General features: G+C 40.0%; 1 protein-coding gene across 2 annotated transcripts in view; it reads left to right on the forward strand.

Moving 5' to 3' along the window:
* unc5cb (unc-5 netrin receptor Cb) overlaps positions 1 to 21,903 on the forward strand; it is a 123,868-nt gene that overhangs the window by 92,140 nt on the left and 9,825 nt on the right. Inside the window, exons 5-10 of one of the 2 annotated variants that reach the window (XM_044334467.1) lie at positions 5,494 to 5,674; positions 8,933 to 9,100; positions 9,368 to 9,532; positions 13,411 to 13,467; positions 16,320 to 16,511; positions 18,776 to 19,138. In XM_044334467.1, the coding sequence (XP_044190402.1) occupies positions 5,494 to 5,674; positions 8,933 to 9,100; positions 9,368 to 9,532; positions 13,411 to 13,467; positions 16,320 to 16,511; positions 18,776 to 19,138 (1,126 nt within the window). The remainder of the gene's footprint in view (positions 1 to 5,493; positions 5,675 to 8,932; positions 9,101 to 9,367; positions 9,533 to 13,410; positions 13,468 to 16,319; positions 16,512 to 18,775; positions 19,139 to 21,903) is intronic. The other variant, XM_044334468.1, reaches the window with a different exon arrangement.

Raw genomic sequence — 21,903 nt, forward strand, 5'->3', positions numbered from 1 at the left:
TCCCACTCAACAGTTACTCCCACGTCGCTGCTGTAGCCAGGTCCGCAGACAGTAATGTTTGCTCGGAGAAGAAGCGACAGTGGACACTGAAACTCAAGGCTAAATGTGCCTCCACCCTAAAAGAGACGGTCTAGCCACACAGAGACCAACACTAATAGCACATTTTGGTGCTACTTTTTAACTTGAAAGCCTAAATAGTACACATTTATCACAAGGCAGTTGTCCTCATACTTCTACAAATGATAATCAACTGTCAAGTAGTACATGAGGTTAAAGGTCCCACAGCATAAGCACTTGAACTTTCAGGAAAAAGTGCATCTTCATTGGTGAACACATGCTTCTCTGTAGGACCAATGAAGTCATCACAAATTTCTGAACAATTTGATCTGACTTTTCTGTCCATCTTATTGGTTTACATTTGACTCATCATATATTGTATAATGCTCTGCTCCATGTCATTTTAACAGGAATCACATTAAGGAAGTATTGACACTATTCAGTGGAACCTTAAATGGAGAATATATCCATGTAACTTTAATTTTATTGTAATAATAACAACACACAAAGTGGTATATGTCTGGCTTCACCTATATCTATACACCTTGCAGTGGATTTTTCATGATCTAGTTTATGTGCTGTTCTTACTAGTGACCAGTGTTCACTTGAAGACAAATACCTGGTTGATACAACGTGGTAATGTGATGTTTCCCGACTTACAAGGAGGATTAGCTGAAAATGTCATTAAAAGATAGGTTCACAGTTTTTCAAGTCTGTCTTACAATAATAGGTGGTGCCCATATGAGGACTGAAGCAGGTTTTGCTTGCTGTAATCATTCCTCCTGTTCATACCAGCTGTTTAAATATCTCTTCCTAACATGAGTTGACTGTAAGTGATGGGTGACAAAATCCACAGTCCTCATTTTGTGTAAAAATATATTCTGAAGTTTATCTGAGGCTTATATGTGGCTTCAGCAGTCTGAGTTAGTCAAATCAAGAGAATACATTCTAAAGTAACAGTCTTTTTAGTGAAAAATTCCCTTTTTTCCTACTATCCTTCCACTGCAGCTGCACTGGAGGAAACACTGTCCAGGGGAACAAAAAAAGGGAATTTTGCACTCAAAAGACTTATTTTGGATGTTATGCACTTTATTTGACTAACTCAGACTACTGAAGCCTTATATAAGATTCAAATAAACTTTTGAATATATTTTTGCGCAAAATGAGGACTGCGGATTTTGTCCCCCCATCATTTACACATTTCAGAGGATCCAGCCCCTAAAATGAGACACAGTTTCAGTCTATCAAAGGCATCCACAAATCACTACAGCTAAAGACAAGATCTTGACAGGCCTATACTGACCTACTCTGTCTGCTTGATCATATTAATGAAACAGGGCACCTGTACACAAGGTCTCTATTGGCCTGTATGTCACTGATTCACAAAGAACATCAGTGATTTCCCTTCTCTACACTGTACAGCACCTCCTTTGACATATCTCTTTTTCTAACCTGTCTTTATTTTCCTCTACCATCCAGTATATATAGATCTATGGATTTTCCAGATCTAAAGAGATGAAAAACCTGTCTCTTCTCAGTGGGATCTTCTTTGGTTACCTCTTGCTTTATTGCTTCTCTTTCACTTCAGCTCTTCAATTAAAAGTCACCGCTTAGTAAACTTTTTCCTCCCTAAAGACACGTTTGTTTTTTCTTGTCTGTCCTTGGCTCTCAGTGGTGATATATCTTCCTCCTGATGTGTCCTCCTGTGCTACCTGTCTTGCTTTTTGTCCATCTCCTTCTCTTCTTCTCTAGGTTTATGTTGAACTCTTTCCTTCACACTGTCTTTCTCTCTCTGTCACTTGGCTGCCCCCGACCAGACAGGAAGACTCCCTCTCTTTATGACAGCTGACATGTGGCAATTTCCCTTCGTTAATGACAAGAAATGTGCCAATTACCTCTCCAGATGTTCCACTGCCAATCAGACACTAACGAGCTGTGAGTGCATGAGTGTTTGTGTATCTGTGTGTGCGTGTTTGAATCTGCTGGCATGAGAAAAAGTTGGACAAGTGCTATGTGTGATGTAGTCTTCTGCTGAATTTTAATCATTTGAAATCTTTTCACAAGTGTGGCGCAGAGTTTGGCTTACCTTTTCATCTCTGGTTTTATAAATGAGTCCTAATTATAGTCGGAACAGAATAAATGATGGGTGAACTGTTGCTCACTTTTGCTCCCTCACACACACACGTTCTCACTTCTGACACGAGTTTCTACCACTTTCTATCCCTCGTCACTGTGGCTCCCTCCCACCCCTACATCTGCACTGAAAAGCTCTTTTGTTGAATTTTTAATTACCTTCTCATATAAAAGTGCTCTTGACATCTGAACGCAGTTTGGAGAGGCTGCTGCCTCTGTGATTGGTGCAAAATTGGATAACCACCTCTTTGTATCAACTGTCAATCTCTATTCTAAGAACAGACCTTTCACTTCTGTGCTCTGCACACACTGATGTGAGCACCCAGAGACCAAATATTTATCAAGTCCACAAAAGCTTTGTTTCTCTTGTTTGCATCATCTTTATTTATCTTATTAGAGTTTTGTTCCCTTACTCTTCAGCATGACGTAGGAAACAAAGGACACACAAAATGGCAATTATATCACTGTCAAATCTTTGTTCTCTACAGGGTCCTTCTCTCTGGTCGTGTTAGTCATATTTGTTAGTTTCATTCAGTATTACAGACTGATGGTGATATTGTAACACAAAATACACATACATACTCAAATAAATGTGCCGTTTGGTAACCCTTTTTCAATAAATACATTGATGCAAGCATTATAATCACTTTAGTCTCCAATCGTGTGGATATGTACCATTCTTTATAAACTATACTGATTTAGTTTTAACAGTGAATCATTGTGATTACAGGTCTGATATCAAGATAATGCATCAGAGTCACCTTTATCGTATATTTATGTGATAAGAGGACCTTTACAAAAGATATTTTCAGTGTTGAAACCTCTAGGAGAAAATATCTTTGCTATTACTAGAAGCTTCAAAGTCGTGGCAGATGTCCAAGTGTCACCTCAGCATATGTCAAAACACATTAGTCGTAATAAAATTAAAACACAAGCCAGTTCAATATCACAGCACCAAAATGCCTAATTTGATTCATACGGACATGCTTTGCTATAAAGTCTTTGAGTAAAAAATGTTCTTCAATTTACTTTGATAAAGCATTATTTGCATCATCATTCTTAATGAATGTGTTTTTAGCGATGGAGGTTTTAGTCTACGTAATTTCAGGCACAAAAATGTATAAAAGAGTAACAACCTGTGATACAAATTGTCAACAAAATGACAATGAAAATTGTCAATTTTGTATAATTTTCTCACAGTGACTTCCTTCACTACTTAAATAGTACTAAGGCAGGAATTCCATCACATGCACTGTTAACACAGAATAGATATTTTGTGTCTTGTGTCTTCATAATACAGCTCTCACTGACGTGTAATCATAAACCTGTTTTCATTAAACATCTAGTTATAAATTAAATGTAAAAGCTAATAACTTCCTTTTCTTTTAGTTTTTTGTGTGTGGTAAGAGTTATTCTTAATGCTGCAGCACCATGTTGAGGAATGAAAATCATTTCTAAAAATCAATCTGTAAGTGATGGACAGATGTAATGCATCTCCTACGCATCGCAACTTATGTCATACTGCAGTTTATTGCATTGTGCTCGTGTGTGAGAGAGGTTTCATTTCAGCTAGTAGACAGCTGGTGGGGGAATCCTATCCTTTCTGGCTCCATGAGATTGATTCAGCTAATACGTGCTTACAGAAGAAAACACTCACACCACGAAATCAGGAGAGAATACACATCATGCTTACAATGGGCCGGCTGTGGCTAAGGAGGTAGAGCGGGTTGTCCACTAATCAGAAGGTCAGTGGTTCGATCCCCGACTCCTCCGGTCCTCACGTTGAAGTGCCCTTGTGCAAGATTCTGAACCCCAAAGTATGTGAGTATGTGTGAATGGGTGAGCATAGCAACATTGTGGGGCGCTTTGGGAAGGAAGCACTGTATCGTTCCTGATGAGCAGGTTGGCACCTTGCGTGGCAGCATCTGCCATCAATGTATGAATGTGTGTGTGAATGGGTGAACATTGACATGTTGTGAAGCACTTTGAGTGGTCGATAAGACTAGAAAGGTGCTGTATAAAATGCAGTCCAAAGGTTTACTATAAAGCGCTGCAGATATTAAGTTTGCATCTAGTGTTTGTTCAGGTGTAAGTTTGTCATGTCGGAAAAGGTATCTTATGGTTTATGCAATGTATGTATGTGTTGTATGCATTGATTTGAAAGAGGCCTGGGTTGGAAGAGTTTAAGTGTGAAATAATTGTGAAGTGAAGTATTGAAAATATGTTCTTCTCAGCCCCTCCAGTGTGTTCACTCCACTGGATAATAGAGCAGGCAGCCTTGCTGAGGTGTGACGCTGATGGCATCTTTGATAGTGTATGTCATTTCAGGCTAGATTCTAGTGAGGCTGGCGATGCATATAACCCAGTGTGTGTCACAATCAGTCCATCTTTTCTTTTGAGAAAGTTCTAACAATGCTGGTTTTACAACAATGGCCAATGTGTTGTACTTATCTGTACCACTACATGCAGTTTCTGTGTTGTTCGTAAGAAATCCAACAACAACAGTGAGCCCACAGACTTTTTTGTCTTGGCAGGACTCATATCAGGTTATTGCCCCACTTTTTTCAAGATAGTTTATCTCTCATGAGAGAGATCCTATATAAACATCCTGCTTATCTTTGCCAGTACTGCTCCTTGGTGTCTTATCTCTTATCAGGTCCCGCTCCCCATAGGATATCACAATGCACAGGAAGTTAGTTGTTTGCCAGGCCTCCTCATCAGTGGACAGCCTCTTTGAAGAAAACCAGAGAACCAGGAAATATTTTTGAATCAAAGTGGCTGCAGAGGTGGCATGTGTTATTCTTGTCGAAACCTTTACACCCCTTGAAGAGTTAAAGGATCTTGGTGATTTACAGCCAAATAAAGACTCTAAATGGCCCCCTGCTCTGTGATAGTGCCAGGAGTTCAATATCAGTATCATTTAGAGAAATGAAACTCATAAGAAAAGGTCAGAGTGCCTCTCAGCTTCAGGAATTGTGGAGAGTTTTCTTTTCTCTACTGTCTGACAATGGTGTTGCTATTGTAGTGCTTTGTTCTAAGGGGAGAATAAAAAGAGCATGGTAGCTATTGACTTTTTGTAGCAGGACCTCAGAGACAAACGGTTGTGCTTGAATCGTGGCACTCACTGAAATGTAAGGCGAAGACGAGAAAAACTACAGCAGCTTAAATATATATAGCTGTACACAATTTAATGAGGTCAGCCCATCTTATATCTCCACTTACATCTTCTGTTTAAAATACGTTTCTGTTGTATCCGAGATGTTTGTCTTTTCTCATTTTTTCATGTTGTCTTCTTCTTCGTAGGTGGAGTGGTTAAAGAATGAGGAGGTTATTGATCCCGCAGATGACAGAAACTTCTACATCACCATTGACCACAACCTGATCATCAAACAGGCCCGCCTTTCTGACACCGCCAACTACACTTGCGTGGCTAAGAACATCGTGGCCAAGAGACGGAGCACCACCGCCACAGTTATTGTCTACGGTAAACTACTGTCTTATACTTAGCAACACAGTCAATGATATCTACCATTACTCTCACATCTCCTGACCTCATCCACTTCAATGGTCACATGGGAGATGAAGTAAAGTCATAAACGAGTGGAGAGGGACAAGTGTGGAATTCCTATAAGAAGTCAGCTCAACTCTTAATAAAACACATTTCAAAGTCACTCTGCATAAAGACAGTCCCTCTCTCATTTTGTTCATGCCTGAAGGTGTGCAAGGAATGGATTATTTGTGATTTTCTGAACTGCGAGTGAAGTGCTCATGTGGCTGAACCATACTTAAAGAGACCCCCGCTGTGGTTTCACACAGACTCACCCACTGTCTCACTAACATCAACTAACATGACTGTTATTGCTCAGCGCGGCTGTGAAGTTAAACTTCAACGCCTGCTGGAGGCTACTAAAGACATAAAAAATGACACATGAAGCAGATGCTCCTTTCAACCTGAGACATTGTTTTTCTGCATGGAACAACTATTGGCTTGATAGCTCATTTAACTGAGGGCAACAGGGTTCATCCTGTGCTTGAAGGGACTCCTCATAATACTGCTGATTTACCTCTGGGGATTAAGGAACACACATACACACACAGACACGCACATACACACACTCACACACATCTACAGAGCTTTGTAAATTGAGCTCCATATCATGTGAATTTGTTCCTCTTTGTTGCTGTCTTCCAACATTGTCCGTTCAATACTCAAATAGTATTTCATTATGTTTTCCATTTTTGAGGTGTAGGTGCTTCTTTATTTTTCCAGTTTTGTAATATTAGCTTCTTATAAACTAAAGATGAAAAAAGAAATTTGCCATCCAGATGAGTATCTTATTTTCCCAACATTTTTAAAGAGACAAATCATTAGTGAAAATGCAACTTTACAATTACAAGTTCTTGAAATCCATCTTTCAGTGTTCTCCTGAGTCTAATTTTATCACAATACCAAAAGATATGTATTAAGGGGTCACTCTGTGTGCCACATTTTAAACATCTATCTGAGGAGCTGGTGTCAAACTTAATAGATATAGTCAGAAATATGTGCAGAAATTTTGGCAGCCACATCATCTTGAAAATATTTAGTCTACTTATTAAATTGATCTTCAAATTAGACCACCTTCCGAGGTTTTGCTTAAGGTCTTTAATTAATAGAAGAAAATTGTCTTTGTATAGGTATAACTTATCTGCTCTAATATAGCAATAAAGGTATTTCATATTCCTTGTTTGCACCTCAAATTGTTAAGAGTTTCCAAATGAGTTAAACATTTGTCCATTACCATTAATTCTGTTTTTCCTTCATTCCTTCATTCATTTTATATCCTGATAGCTTCAAAAAAGTTTCAAACATAATTTCAATTACATATGTACATTACTTAAATAGAGTAATAAATCATCAGCAAATAAACTAAATTTGTAATGCTTCTTACCAATTGTAATGCCACTTAATTTTTCTGTCTGTCTAATTTTTTGAGCCAAAGGTTTGGTTGCTAATGCAAACAGGGAGTGTGATTAAGGGCATCCTTGAGCTGTGCCTCTACTTAAGGGAAAGGGTTCTGAAAGAATTCCATTTGTATATACTTGTGCCTTTCATGATTTGTAGATTGTTTTTACCATATTAATAAATTTAAGTGGAAGTCATAAACCTCTAACACTTTATACAGACAAGGCCATTTGAGTCGGTCGAAAGCTTATTCTGCATCAACCGCCATTAGTGGTAAATCCCTCTCATACTTCTTGGCATACTGTATTAAAGATAGACATGGTCTAGTATTGGTTTTTAAATCTCTGTTTTGTGTAAATCTGGTTTGATTGTGATGGATAATATTTGGTATGATTTGTGCTAGTCTGTTTTTTATGGCTTTAGTAATATTTTTTTTTTATTACAATTAATTAAACTAATAGGTCTGAAATCAGAAGGTCTATCACAATGTCTGCCTGGCTTCTTGAAACTGATATTTTCACTAGCGTTAAGTTTCAAATCCATGAAGCTTTCACCACTTTTCCCTGTGAGCAGCTTTCCTGGACGGACTGGAGGTGTGGTGTTGTTAGCATCCTTGTTGTTTTGCTTATCACTTACAGTTAAGTGAACATAGAGAACAATGTGGCTAGCAGCGGATCAGTGTAAGGATGATGTAGAAACACAAATCGAGAGCATATTCCAGGGACAAGGGTCTCTGTCTCTACAAGGATTCCCTGTCACTTAAGCAGTCTATCAGGGCTAAGTGTCGAAAAACCGCTTTGATGTCAGCTCATCCTTGAGAGACAGAACCACAAGTTACTGCATCTGTTTGTGCTGTCCTTGCCTCTTTATCCCCCTTTTCTAAAATGTGATACTCGCCCATTTTTGCACAATTGTGCTGTGTGTGAAAGCGCATATACTCCGCCACAAAGCAGTACAAGAAACCCAAACGATGAGGGATAGTTGTGTCTGACACTGGTGATGAAAAAGTGAGAAGGACAGGGAGTGCGTTTTTAGCCCAGTGATTTTCAGCCCAACCCGCAACAAGGACACTGGAAACAGGAGCACAAACTGGCAACAAAAGAGAAAAATAATGGGAGAGAGTGTGTGGGGGGAGAAAGAGGGAGAAAGAAGATAGAGCCATAATCCACGGAGGAAAGAAAGCAGACAGTAAAGAAATGTGGGGCTTTGGCAGTCTTCCCCTAGAGTCCAATATTTTGGGCTTCACTCATAAGCATGTCACATTTGAAAGTCGGAGACTCCAAGGGGCCCAGTTCTACCATCTCAAATGCCACAGACTTGTTCTCAGCCACAAGCCCTGGTGTCACTCTGCACTGGATTTAGTCGCTGACAGAGATGGATGGGAGAGGGAAGAGAGGCATTAGGAAGAATCAGTGAATGGAAAATGCAGCAATCTGACCAGATTTTACTGTCTGGCTGCATGGTAAAGTAATGACCTGAGATTTCAGGGTCAAAAAACAGAAACTCTACAGTGTAGACACATTTAATAATGAGCATTTTATAATAGGCAAATAACTGTAAAGAGATGTCTTAGAAACTTAATCAAATTCATATCTAATGGCTATATTCAGTTTCTCTCTCTGTTTTTACTGCAAATTTACTGCAAAAATTTGTATTTAATTTTATCCCAAATCTTTCACCCCAATCTATGCATTTTCATGCTTTTGCTTCCTTTAATAAAACTCTGACAATAAACCTTGTTCAACAGGAAGCATTCTTAAGGATATTTTAACATGTTTTTATTTCTATGTATTCCAGTAAATGGCGGATGGTCGACATGGACAGAGTGGTCGGTGTGTAACAGCCGCTGTGGTCGTGGTTACCAGAAACGCACACGCAGCTGTACCAACCCAGCACCACTCAACGGCGGTGCCATCTGTGAAGGGCAAGGCATCCAGAAGCTGGCGTGTAATCCTCTCTGCCCAGGTATGGTATAAAATAACAATACGCCCACTTTCTAGTGGGCGGAAAGGGTTTAGGTGCACAAAACTAAATACATAAAATATGATGCAACTTTGAGTTTGCATATTTCACTCTGTTTGTACCTCCACCCTTACGTGTGTGTCTCTCTCCCACATATCCTTCGCTGTCTGAATCACGTATCCACTCACACTCACGCACCCATTTGTCTTCATCTTCTCATTGGCCATATCGTTCACTCGACCCTCATCTGTCCTGTCTGTTGTGTGGTAGTGGATGGCCTGTGGACAGAGTGGAGTAAGTGGTCCACCTGTGGGACAGAGTGCACCCACTGGAGGAGGAGAGAATGCAGCGCTCCAGCACCCAAAAACGGGGGAAAGGACTGTGAGGGCATGGTGCTCCAGTCCAAGAACTGCACTGATGGGCTGTGCATGCAGAGTGAGTACCCAGCTAATCCTCTGCTACTCTCTCTGACCTGCCAACAAAAGAAATTTCTTCACCCTTTGACCATGAGTTTCAATCTGCTTCTTCATCACCATGCTGTGTTCACATCTACACATAGCACTCTCACCTCACATAACTGTCTCTCACTCATTCTGTTTCACTTCACTCATACATAAACAATAAGACTTGCTAAAACGCCTTTTTCTCTGTCTCCCGCAGTAGATCTGTTTCTCATGCATAACACACAAAAGCTGTTGGACAAAAGTGACATAAAAGCAGAACCACTGCACATCTTTTCCTGTGTCAGCTCTGCTGCAAATATAAGCATATGTTAAAAAAAGGACTCTGCCACATGGGGAAGCACTCCAAGTAATTATCCTTGTCACAGGCTAAGCATTTGGGAGTTATATTTAAAATAAAAATAAGTGATTATATTGTAATTACATGAGGGGGGTCACAACCAGCAGGTTGCTCTGATTACTACCTTAATTTAAAAACTCTGGATTCCTCAGGTCCAATGAGAGGAAACACGAGGCCACAAAGTGGCACAAGCGTAGACTTGCTGCTTTTCCTGAGCTAGCAATTACATATGTTGGAAAGTGAGCAAGTATTGTACATGATCATTTTTTCTTACAATGATCTCAAAGTACACAAGCAGCTCCAGGACGCACCAACATTTCTTTCTCATAAATCACATTTTTTCTATTGGTTTTCCTGTTTTGTTGCTAACAAAAAAGGGCCAAAGCCAGTTTGTGGTGCACCCAGATATTTTTCCGCAGGCAAAGAATTATTTTCTGCTTCTCTTTCTTCTAGCAGCAAAAAAGCCACGGTGTTCAGTTGGGCCAACAATACTGCTTCCTCTCCCTTTTAATACATTCACAGATTGGAATCATGCTGCAGTTGCCCTGACGTCCATGTTTGTGTGTGCGCGTTTGTTTGTGTGTGTGTGTGTGTTTACTGCAGTGTTAAGAACTTAAAGGGCAAAGTATCTGATACCCTGAACTTCATCTACTAAAACTTTGCCTTCTTTTCTGTGCCTATAATACTAAGAGAACAAGATGAGAAGGAGAGAGCTGCAAAGACTGCACTGTAACCATTTAAATTCAGTGTCTAGTTTAATAAAATTCCTCCCCAGTAAACATCTTTGAAGGTGTTAGACCCACACACTGTCACAGATGTCTCCATCGTATGTATAACCTACTACAGATGGTGATTGTGACACCAATAATATAACAGAGGCACGGTAGCTAGATGCCTTGAATTTGATACAGCTGGCCGTCAGTGTGTACAGCTGATCTGAGCTTTTGCTGCACCATGGGGTTGTAAACTGCTACCTGCAGTGTGGTGTCGACATGATGTACTATAGGTTACGGGTGACATCACATTGGCAGTCAATATGCATCTTTACGTGCAGCTGGCTGATGGATCTGCATGTCTCTGTCTAAAGTAAATATACACTGTATTGCATGTCCATATGTAGTGGGGACTGACAGGAAACTATGACTTCAGTGTTTAGTGATTTCATTTAACATTAGCATCAGAGGAATGTATTAGCTGATTTTATAGCAAGGTCATACAGTATGTCTATAGTGTATGGAAACATCAGGGAGCAATCTATGACAAGACCTACTCTTATTTATCTTTTTTTATTTCCCTCTGCGGCACAACATACGTTCACCCCACACTTCCCCACCCTGCCGCACGCCCTCTGCAACTCAGCCTCTCAGAAGCATGAGTTCTTTGTAGATTGATGGCCAGTTTGCAGAGAATATAAAGCCATAATGATATAGATTTAGAATCATTTCAGGAATTGATTTTTTTGGAAGCTAAAAGGGTGAAGCCACTTATGTCAATGCTAATGACCATTTCCACAAGCATTTACAGTAGGAGAACGGCCCATTATCTAAAAGCTCACATTATAGCAAATATGATTGGGATTGGAAGTTGTGTGCAATCTGAACTCACCTCGGACCGCTGATTTGTTCCCTGCAGTGCAGGGCTGGGATCTGAGCAAACACGTGTCTGTGGATTCCATTGCAGCTTGATCTTATTTTCTGTTGTTTGAATTTATTTAAATTACTCCAATTGCAATCCATCACAGAAATCTGGCAAAGGAATTTGATACAGCCAGAACTGGAAATAGAACTTGTGATGCTTAGTCTCCATTGCTGTTCACTGTAAAAACACAACTGGCCCGAGTCAAAAAGGAAAGATTTATGTTATAATTTACTTTGAAGCTTGTTTATCACATTTAGCCTGTCGGGGAGTTGTCAGGGTTGGATATAACAAAGTTAAGTATCTACAGATTGATCTAGAGAGGTTGCACTTTGTCTGTTGAGATAGAACTTCCCAACTCTAACACATGAGTATAGTTTTCACAGTTCACTGAGGCTGGCCTGTGTAAATCTCTGTTTTGCACTCCCTCTGTGGTCTCTCCTCCTTAATGTTGATGTTGTTTTCCAAGCCTTTGGTAACCCCGCTCTCAGACATGACATTTTCTTGACATATTGATCTAGAGAAAGGGGGGCGAATACTCCAGCAAGGGCAAATGCTTCATTGCTATCAAACCCCAGAGACTGTAAAATCATGACTGTAAGGTTTACTTCAATATACAGTTATTTATCCTACATTTTCAACAGGCTATAGGTGATTGAAAAGATTTCATTACATATATCATTTTTGGTTAAGATATATTCACCACTAAGAAGTAGTAGAAGCAAAAAAATTACCTTAAGCTATTCAAGTGATGACATCAGTTTTGCCAGACAACTATCTCTCTCTTAGGTTGGAAATCTGCCATCTTCAAGGAAGTAATAGCTAAAACACAGACAGTGATTTCCTGTAGTACGGGCCCCCCTTCCTCCTTAGCTGTTGTCAGCAAAGAATAATCTTTGTCTGTCTGGGGCTCTGAGGTTTCCTTTGGAGCCCTCCCACTGAAGCATGCTTTTACTCTGGCTATACTGTAGACTCAGTCAGGATGAATAGAAACTCTACAGGATGGGTTCAAATGGGCTATCAGTTAGACTGACCCTGACAGTCACCTCCCCCTGCTCCAGCCCGTCCTCCCCGTTGCCTGATTACATGTACACACCAGCCCCATCTATCAAGCCATTGATTTTCCTGTCGGTCCACTTGTCTGCCTGTGGCTCTCTCCCTCTCCAATAAGGAGTACATTGTTTGTATAGTTGTTTATGGATGTCCCAGGGAGACTTAATATTATGTGCACTAGTGCACTATCCCTGGCTGTGCACCATGTCATTCTAACCTGCTTTTAGAAGTTACTCTTCACTTAAACACATGAACTGGCAACAACAAAGCCAACCAAAACCACAGTCTGGTCCAAAACTCATCTATTCTGAAGATTTTTCTCCAAATATCTGTCCTTCAACCTTCTTCCTCTTCATACTTTCCTAACATAATCATTTCTTTTATCGCGTGCACTACCTTCTCCATCCACCTTCAACTGACGGATGCAAGGCTGTTGGTTCTATTGACTCTGTTGGAGCCTACACTTTATCAGCCTCTCCATTCCCCTCACCTGCCAGCATCAGTCCTGCTGCTGCTGAGGCACTAAGCCCAGTTGATGGATCACGCCACTCCCTCACAGAACCTCCACCCCTCCCCCCGCTCTTCTCATCCATCTCTATACTCTATGCACAGATCTGGAGAGGAGGGGCCAAATCAAGAAAGATCACTTCCCTGTGTCATCACTCCTACTCATGAGTTTGTTGCTGTCTCATTTGTTGAGTTTGTTTTTCTGTTGGCTTAAATTTGATTTTCATCATCCCTCTCCCATCATCTTCCACCCTCCCTGCCCCTATCTTTACCTCCTTGACTCTCCCTCCCATCCACAATCCCTTCCTCTTTTCAAGGTTCCTTATATCAGAAGTCATCTGAGGCAAAAGACAAGAATGATTTGGGAAATCCATGTGAGTTATTGTTTTTTTTTTTAATCATTTTTTTCCGTTCACATTATTTCTATATTCATTCTCATGTCTGTCTTTGTCTCTAATCTTGTTTGTAAGGACTTTATTGGCAGGTTGTGCACAAGGAATTTGCAATCACTCATTCAGAAAACATTACATTTTTGCAAACAGAAATGTTTCCTAAATTGTGTTTTTGCACTAAAAACATAAAACAAGAAAACAAAAACTTGCCCGTGATAGAATGATAATACATATTTGCCATTGTTCTTTCAGTACATCTATGTTTCGTTACTGCTATTCTGTTTTTACTTACAGATAGCCAACTCAGGGTATTTGCATTTGTTTGTCCTCTGTCATAATGTGTCTCTGCTAGCTGCCTGCCTGTTTACAGCCATGTTACTATTCTCTAACTCAGAGCTGACACTGCCCTTTACCCTGTTGCTCCTTGTGAACTTCAGCCTGACAGTTTGCCTCGCTGTCAGCTCAGGCGCTGAGTCTGGCAGAGAAGTTAACCCACTGTTTCTCTCTCAGTGTACATTTCTTAATATTTTTCTCTCTGTATCTCACCCTCCCTCTAAATCTCTGCGTCCTCACAGAGAATGGAGTGTTCAATAATCCCTTTCATTTCCATTTCTTGTACTTTCCCCTTTCTGACAATGGCTCATGTTCAAAGGGATGTATTAATCTAAGTGATACATTTCAATGCGTACACTTAGCAGGTTGCTGCCTTTATCATCAAAGCGTGGGTGGAAGATTGTTCGACTGAGGGGATATATGTTAAATAACTGCGGAGAAGCTTGGCAGAGGGAGCGCAGTGAATTTACATTTTCAGACTTTCATCGCTGACTCCTTGCTCTGTTTTCTGTTCGTGTCTGAGCAAGAAGAAGGATTAGAAGCCTAACATATATGAGGATATATCTTGACACTCCTCTTTAATGTGATGTCTCAGTTAAGGCTGAATAGAGAGGGCCAGGCCACATATGTCCGTCCTGGGGACTGAGTGAATCAAGCCTTAGAAATGCCTACAGTGTTAACTCTTTAATTGTGGCCATTCAGTAGAGCTTAATCTAAGGGAAAAAAATCCACTTTTTCTAATCAGCATGTTTGTGCTGTGAGTGAAAGGGAATTCCCATGTGAGGGTAATACCCGATTTCATTGCAACAGAGATTCTCTGAGAGCATGAAATTGATCAGTCGATTGTGTACTTGTTTAATTAGATTTTAAAATTGATTTATTTCCAGCCCCACCTATAGAAAAGAAAACTATGCACTTTTTTTACTTTTGGAGACTAAGTACAGTATGTGATACTTGGTGATAAATATTACACAACTTTATGCCTTTCAGTTGTCACAAAAGCACTCTGCTCTAGCTTTTCTTCTTCTACTCCTTTATCCTCCTTTGTGCAAGAGAACACAGGAGACACAGATTGAGTGCAATCTGTACCTCTAAGACACATGAGGCTAATTTACACAAATGCTTGCCATCTCGCATGCCCTGAATATGCTTTCTATGGATCTATGGCTGATGCTGCCATCTACTGGTATAGATTCTGTTCCATTTGCATACTCAAATGATCTCAGAAATGAAAGTATCTACCTTATTGAAATACCTCTGTGTCCCTCATTAATAAGTATGGATTTATATGCTTTAGTCTTTGACTTTTTGTAGAACCCCCCCCCCGACATGTACTGTATGCATTCATACAGTATGTGGAACAATGAACACACACATTCAGATACACAGGCTCACACATGCCTTTTAATATTTCCCTACCTCTAAAGAAGAGTTTTTTCCCCTCCATTTGTCAACTTGGTGACAGTGAAGGACATTCTTTACTAAACACCACAGAGAGTTCAGACTGTCAGTAGGTATCCATTAAAAGGTCTGATCTGTAATGAGTGCCTGTCTGCAGTCTGCGTTTCTAGCAGCCACTATATCCATGCCAGGCCTTCTAATCACAGAGGTTTCTCCAGCTGGAAAGTGGACAGAAAGACTATGGGAGGGAGACATAGATGAAAGACAATTTGAGAAATGCAAGCTATGTCTAGATCTTATCTGCAGTGTGTAAGAACAAAGACAGAGACAGACTCTGAACTCTAACACAGCACGGTAATTTGAAGATGAAAACATCTATATCTCCGTCTTTGGAACTTTTGATCTAGCTTCTGAGCCCGCTTGTTAGGACAGTGTGTCATTGTGTTGCACTGGAACAGCCTTCCTTATTAATTGCGCTGGTGTGTATAGAGTTTATCATCATTACTTTATCTTTATTTTCTTGTTTATCTTTATGATGTAGTCTACAACCAGTCTCACACATACTATGCCGTATGGTTTCTTTCATGAATTATTACTAACGTAGACACACTAGTCAAGACTCCAGTATATGTTTGTAGTAAGTTGGTATCTTTACTGTATAACTTCAGTTGAAATTGAATGTTAGATGGCAAAGCTGAAAGGTGAAACAGACCCAATGTTTCACATTAAACTCAGTACTCTACACTGTATGTGTCAATATCATGTTTTAATGGTGTCCCTTTTCATTTTTGATAATTAAGAGTGTCCTATGTTATTTCATCAACACCCAGACGCCCAGCAACAGCAAGCCAGCATTAACCACAATGAAAAAAGAAAGACAGGAGATATAGTGTATGCATTTATTTCCCAGTAGATGGTTATTAATATCCGGCTCAATTTTAAACCAGGATATTAGTCTGCTGATAATAGCTTCATCACAACTCCTGCATATTGAGAAAAAAAGGTTAATGCTGTTGATGTGAACTTATGAGATCTTAAAAGACTATTTTTCTCTCTCTGTTTTGTCTCTCTTCTCTGACCCCCACCCCCATGTTCTCCAGTGGCCCCCAGTACAGATGATGTAGCTCTGTATGTGGGTATTGTCATAGCAGTGATCATGTGCCTGGTTATCTCTGTCGTCGTGGCGCTCTTCATCTACAGGAAGAACCACCGGGACTTTGACTCTGACATCATCGATTCCTCTGCCCTTAATGGAGGCTTCCAGCCGGTCAGCATCAAGACTGCTCGCAAAGGTGTGGCACAGGATAGATATATATGTGTTGTTTTTTGTGTGTATGTGTGTAACATCTTGTTTTCAAATTCATATAGGCTGTCTATTTGAGTGTCTTTTACATCACCTCTAAGTGAGCCAGTGAACATCAGATGGCACTAGGATTGGGTATCATTTGAAATTTTCAGATACTAGCAACGATACTTGAGACAGTTAAACGAACTTAAGTTGTTAAATATTGTCGCAATACAAGAGGCTTTAAAAGAACTTGGACGAAATGTAATTGTCTAAAATTGTCAAAATTATTATTCAAGTCAATGAACATCAGATCGAAGAATGAGTAAACAAGACTATGATATAAGCAAGCGTTCGATATCAACTTTTGGTACCTGTCAGTGTTATTGAGGTTGGATATCCAGCCCTAGATGGCACACCTGTGTTGTCAGGCATTGGGAATCTCTTGCAACCTATTGCATTAACCTGGTTAGATATGTTTGACTGTTGATGTCTGTTCTAGCAACACGTGTGTTAGTGATGATGTGAATGTAAATGTGCCCTTTTGACTGTAGATGAACAGCAAGCTTGTGAGAGAAATACAGACAGGATGTTTGTGATGGGGTGATGAAATTAAAATGCTTGACGTTGTGAAGGGATGCCAAACTATGCACCTTCATTAAGGCATAATAAGGCTAGTCTGTATGTCACGTATTAAACTGTAATTAGATTCGGGCTGGTGACGCAGGACTTAGAAGTAAGACCGCAGAGACAGGTGGCAATGAGCTGGACTAAAAGACAGAGGGGAAACAGACAGATCAGAGTAATAATGTTGTAACTAGTCATTCCGGGGTTTGGGGAACAGAGAAAAATGAGAAGATAACAAAGACGGAGGCAGACAGTAGACACAGGAAAGTTTTTAAAATACTGTAGAAGAAGCATTGATGTCATAAATAATTGCTTGGGCAGCAAATGTACAGCTGGTATTTAGAGCCAAAATATTTGCTTAATGTGCTCTTTCTGTCATCCCTGTCAATGTCTGACTCACACACATCAAACATGTCCACTAATCCAGCACTGAACCCACGAAGAAACATTTGCAAGCAACATAGATTGTAGAGTTCATCCAATTTAAAAGTACAAATCATTTTGCACAAAAGTAAACCATATTTTAAAAAGATATTTTTAAGCCAGTTTAATTCATAGCAATCATAACAATTAAAGTCAGAACATAATCTTATTTGATTGCTGTAAGATGTATTTTGATTGTTATCGTTTCCAACAATATTTGCACCCCTGTGTAATCCTCCCCATTGAATTTGACATGGAAATAGATTTCCCTTTGATTACATAGGTTTCAACTCTATAATAAACTAATAGGGCTATCTTCATACATATATGCAGTAGTAATATAGATGTTAGCCTCTAGCTATCCAAATCAGTAGATGCCAGAACCAGATTACTGATGACAGGACCTGATGTTGATACTGTAGATAGACAAATCAAAGCCAGTCTGTATGTGCGGATCTGCTGCTCAAGTCGAGACATGCATAAAACACGTCAAACCTCATTTGATGTGAAGAACACAATGGTCGTTGACAGAAAAGTACATCCTCTCACACTCTGAATGCATATCAGTAATGTACCATACCTACACTACTATACCTAACAGTAACTGGTGGTCTACTTAGCATGAATAATAACAGCACAAACATTACCGCTACTAACACCTCAGCAACTACTGTTCTACTACTAGAAAAAGATGGTAATGACAATAAATATTTATTCTGGCCATCTTTCTTCTCTTATTTGAATAACTTTTGTGACTTTCATTGACGTCCGTATCATTTGGAAACTTGGTGTTGTTGGAAAACAGAGTGGGGTGGAGGCAGTGCAGGAGCTGGAGGACAGAGAGCTCCTATTGCCCTTGCTCCACCCACTCAGCCCAGCTATTGAACATTCATCCTTGTACCTACTGGGTAAACTGAGCGTTAGTGATGCCATCTGGTACTCATGAATCACAGCTGCGCCTTTAACTTCTCTGACTGAGTAATGTTTCTTGGTGGTGAAGTGGACTTCCCTAATGAGTGAAAAACAAATGAGTATAGCCAGACAGCAGCCTTACTGATTGCTGCCAACACTTCATTTCCTTGAGGTTATTTTGGTTTCAAGTTAGTTTCTCACCAGTTCTCCACAACCACAGTTGGAGAGATGAGATGAGTGTATGATTACCACAATAGTTCCCTAAGACATTTACTCTGCTTGACTGATGTCACTTTCTTTTCCTATCAGCTGATCTCCTAACAGCACCCCCTGACCTGACCTCAGCAGCCGCCATGTACCGAGGCCCTGTCTACGCCCTCCATGATGTGGCTGACAAAATCCCCATGACAAATTCTCCCCTGCTGGACCCCCTTCCCAACCTGAAGATTAAGGTGTACAACTCCTCAGGCTTAGTAACTCCACAGGATGACCTAGGAGGGGAATTTTCCTCTAAACTGTCACCCAAGCTACCACACTGCCTCCTGGACAACAGTGACAGCACGATGGGCCGTCGCACACAGACCCAGACGTTGCTCCGCACCAGGGACCCATCCTGCACTGCACTGGGCTCCTTCAGCTCCCAAGGGGGGCACCTCATTGTGCCCAACTCAGGTACTGTACCACACAATGAGAGGAAGTGCTTTCACAGTTGTGTGTTGTGTTTTGATCTACAATTCAGTGCGTATTTATACTTTTAACCAGCCAAAATTGGTTGTGTATTTCAAAATATGCAGAGATAAACATAGTGTAACAAAGAAATAAATGAGTTCTGATTCATGAAAGAGGATCTGCTAGTTCCAGCAAATTCTGTCATAGTCTGTCTTAAAACCCATTAGCTCTCTTTTGTCTGTTTTGATCAGAGCTGCATGTGTTCATCCACTCAGTGCCTCTCCTTTCAGGTACTTTGTGAGCTCCTCGTTACATGAGCATTTAGTTATAGTACCTCCTGTTGTGTGTATGTGCATATGAGAAGATGTGACTATGTGTGTGCATCTCCACATGTGTGCATACTGAAAGAATTAACCCCTCTCCACAGTATAGTCGGGCATGGAGAAGGGACCATCCATCAGCTCTTCTCTCTGTGTCCCAAAGAGGCCACTCATTCATTCATAATAGGCTGGTGATGATGTTCTCAGCCCAAAATGTTACCCCTGCAGATCTCATGAAATGAGCACTTGAACCCCCAGGAAAACCATTATGTCTTGGAAAAAGTGTCTCTTTAGTGGTGATCTGCTCTAGAGGTTGTACCTAGTCCAACCATTACGGTCATGACAAATAATCCTTTCGATCCATAACTAATAGCCCATTTGTTTACTCTTTGTACTCACCTGTTTCAACAGTAATTATATCTCATTAATGAATTGATAATATTATTTCAAGGGATCTTTAAAATGAAAAACAAACTAGTAACACAGAACATGCATAACATGATAATTATGATCTTAATTATCATATTTTTACAAAGAAAAAATATCATATGGCTAAGATTAAGACAAGTCATTGCTAACCTGTGATTCCATTTTTTAGACTTGCTCCATATGTCAATAAATAATGGAGATATGGGCATATTAGAGCTTAAGCTTTACAATAACGTGAAAAAACAGTTTTAGGTATCAAATATTAAAAAAAACATGTACAGTAGCAGCTCCATTGGAGTGTTGTTAATCTTTGCAAATGCTTCATAAACTATCCATTATACATGGAATGAAATACAATACTACATGTGTACAGTATATATTGTGTTATACATTTATGAGTTATGAGTTACCTCTGTACCTTGCCATTTCTACCAGGATAACCTTTAAATACACAGACAAGACTTTGAAATAATATGCTGAACCATATGTAACTTATCAGTGTGTTGACTGCACACAGTATGACAGGGGTTGATGGATACCTAAGGTGTGTGCAATAGAAGTACAGCATAGAGGTGTACTATTTCAGGCAGCTTACATTAGCTATGCTGTCCTCACTTCAAACACATGCGGGCTGTTTGTAACATGCCACAGATGCATGTTGACAGGCATAGACAAACTAGCAGAGACATTAAAGGATACACTGACTTCTCAAGTTTCTTAAGTTTTTCTTTTTGCGTTTTGATTCCTGTAAAAATATTCTCAGCTGCGTTTGTGCGCAGCCACCTCATCATGTTACATAGGCAGAAGGAGAGGAAAGAGCACATTTGATATTTGATCTGTTCGTGTGTCTGGGTAATGAAATATTTTGTGGCACTGTCAGTGTGGCTGTTTGGTATTTTGCATCTTAAAATGCATTTCTCATCTCTTTGAAGCTTTGCTGTGAGGGAGAGTGGCAGTGTGTGAGACGTCCCTGTGGCAGAGTTGTGATTGCCTCGCTAGCTAGCAAGAGAAGCTGTCTGTCACCTTTTGAAAAGTTCAGTACAAGGACATGGGAAATCAATGAGTTATCTGAGAAACCCCCTCCAGAGAGAGAAAGAATGCATGTGTTGTTGTGTGTGTGTGTGTGTGCATGAAGTAATGAGGGGGGGGGTCCTAAAAAACACTTTGGACAGGACGTCATATCAAATCAATCTGAGATGGAAAAATGTAAATTGTGCTGGCTGCAGCAATATGAGAATGATATGAAGAGTAGAGAGATCATTGATTTTACAAATGAAATGTCATATCATTTCCTGATGCCATAGGAGAAGGCAGTAAAGTGCCATAGTTTTCATATTTTAGACTGAGGGGAAATGCGATTATTACTATACTTCTCTAAGAGAAATAATTATCACTTTTCACTGTGGATTCAACTGATCTTTACTGGTGCAGTACTGCATCAAGATATGCCCATTATAAGTCAAATGGTCATAATTCTCCTTTGTAAGGTTGAGCATTAGGGACCTTAATTTCCTTTTACTGTATGCTCTATGTGATATAGCTGAGACTCACCATGTAGAAATACTTATAATACAAATATTCTTAGTTTTTAGCCTTATGAGCGGTAAGGCTCTAGGGATTGCAATGCTGGTCTAATGGTCGGTTCACCACTTTGGTCCAGACTGTAACACCTCAACAATTACTCGCCAGCACTTCTGATAGTGTTGCATGGTTGTGAGCCATACTCTGTGTGCTTGTTTTCTATACTGCTGGTTTATGGTTTTATGATGTGTGCTACAAGTTTTATGTCATATGTGTTCTTTTTGGCTCTGAAGTCCAAAACAAATTTTCCTGTGGAGACAAATTAAGTATAGCTTGATCTTGATCTTGATCTTGATCTTGATCTTGATCTTGATCTTGATCTTGATCTTGATCTTGATCTTGATCTTGGATTGCCATAAAATCTGTTTTTTCCTCTAGCATCACCATGAAGTTGACATTTGTGGTTCAGAGTGAAATGTCTTGACAAGTATTTGATGG

Source organism: Thunnus albacares, chromosome 18 (genome assembly GCF_914725855.1).
Source record: "Thunnus albacares chromosome 18, fThuAlb1.1, whole genome shotgun sequence".
In the NCBI taxonomy this organism is placed as follows: domain Eukaryota; kingdom Metazoa; phylum Chordata; class Actinopteri; order Scombriformes; family Scombridae; genus Thunnus; species Thunnus albacares.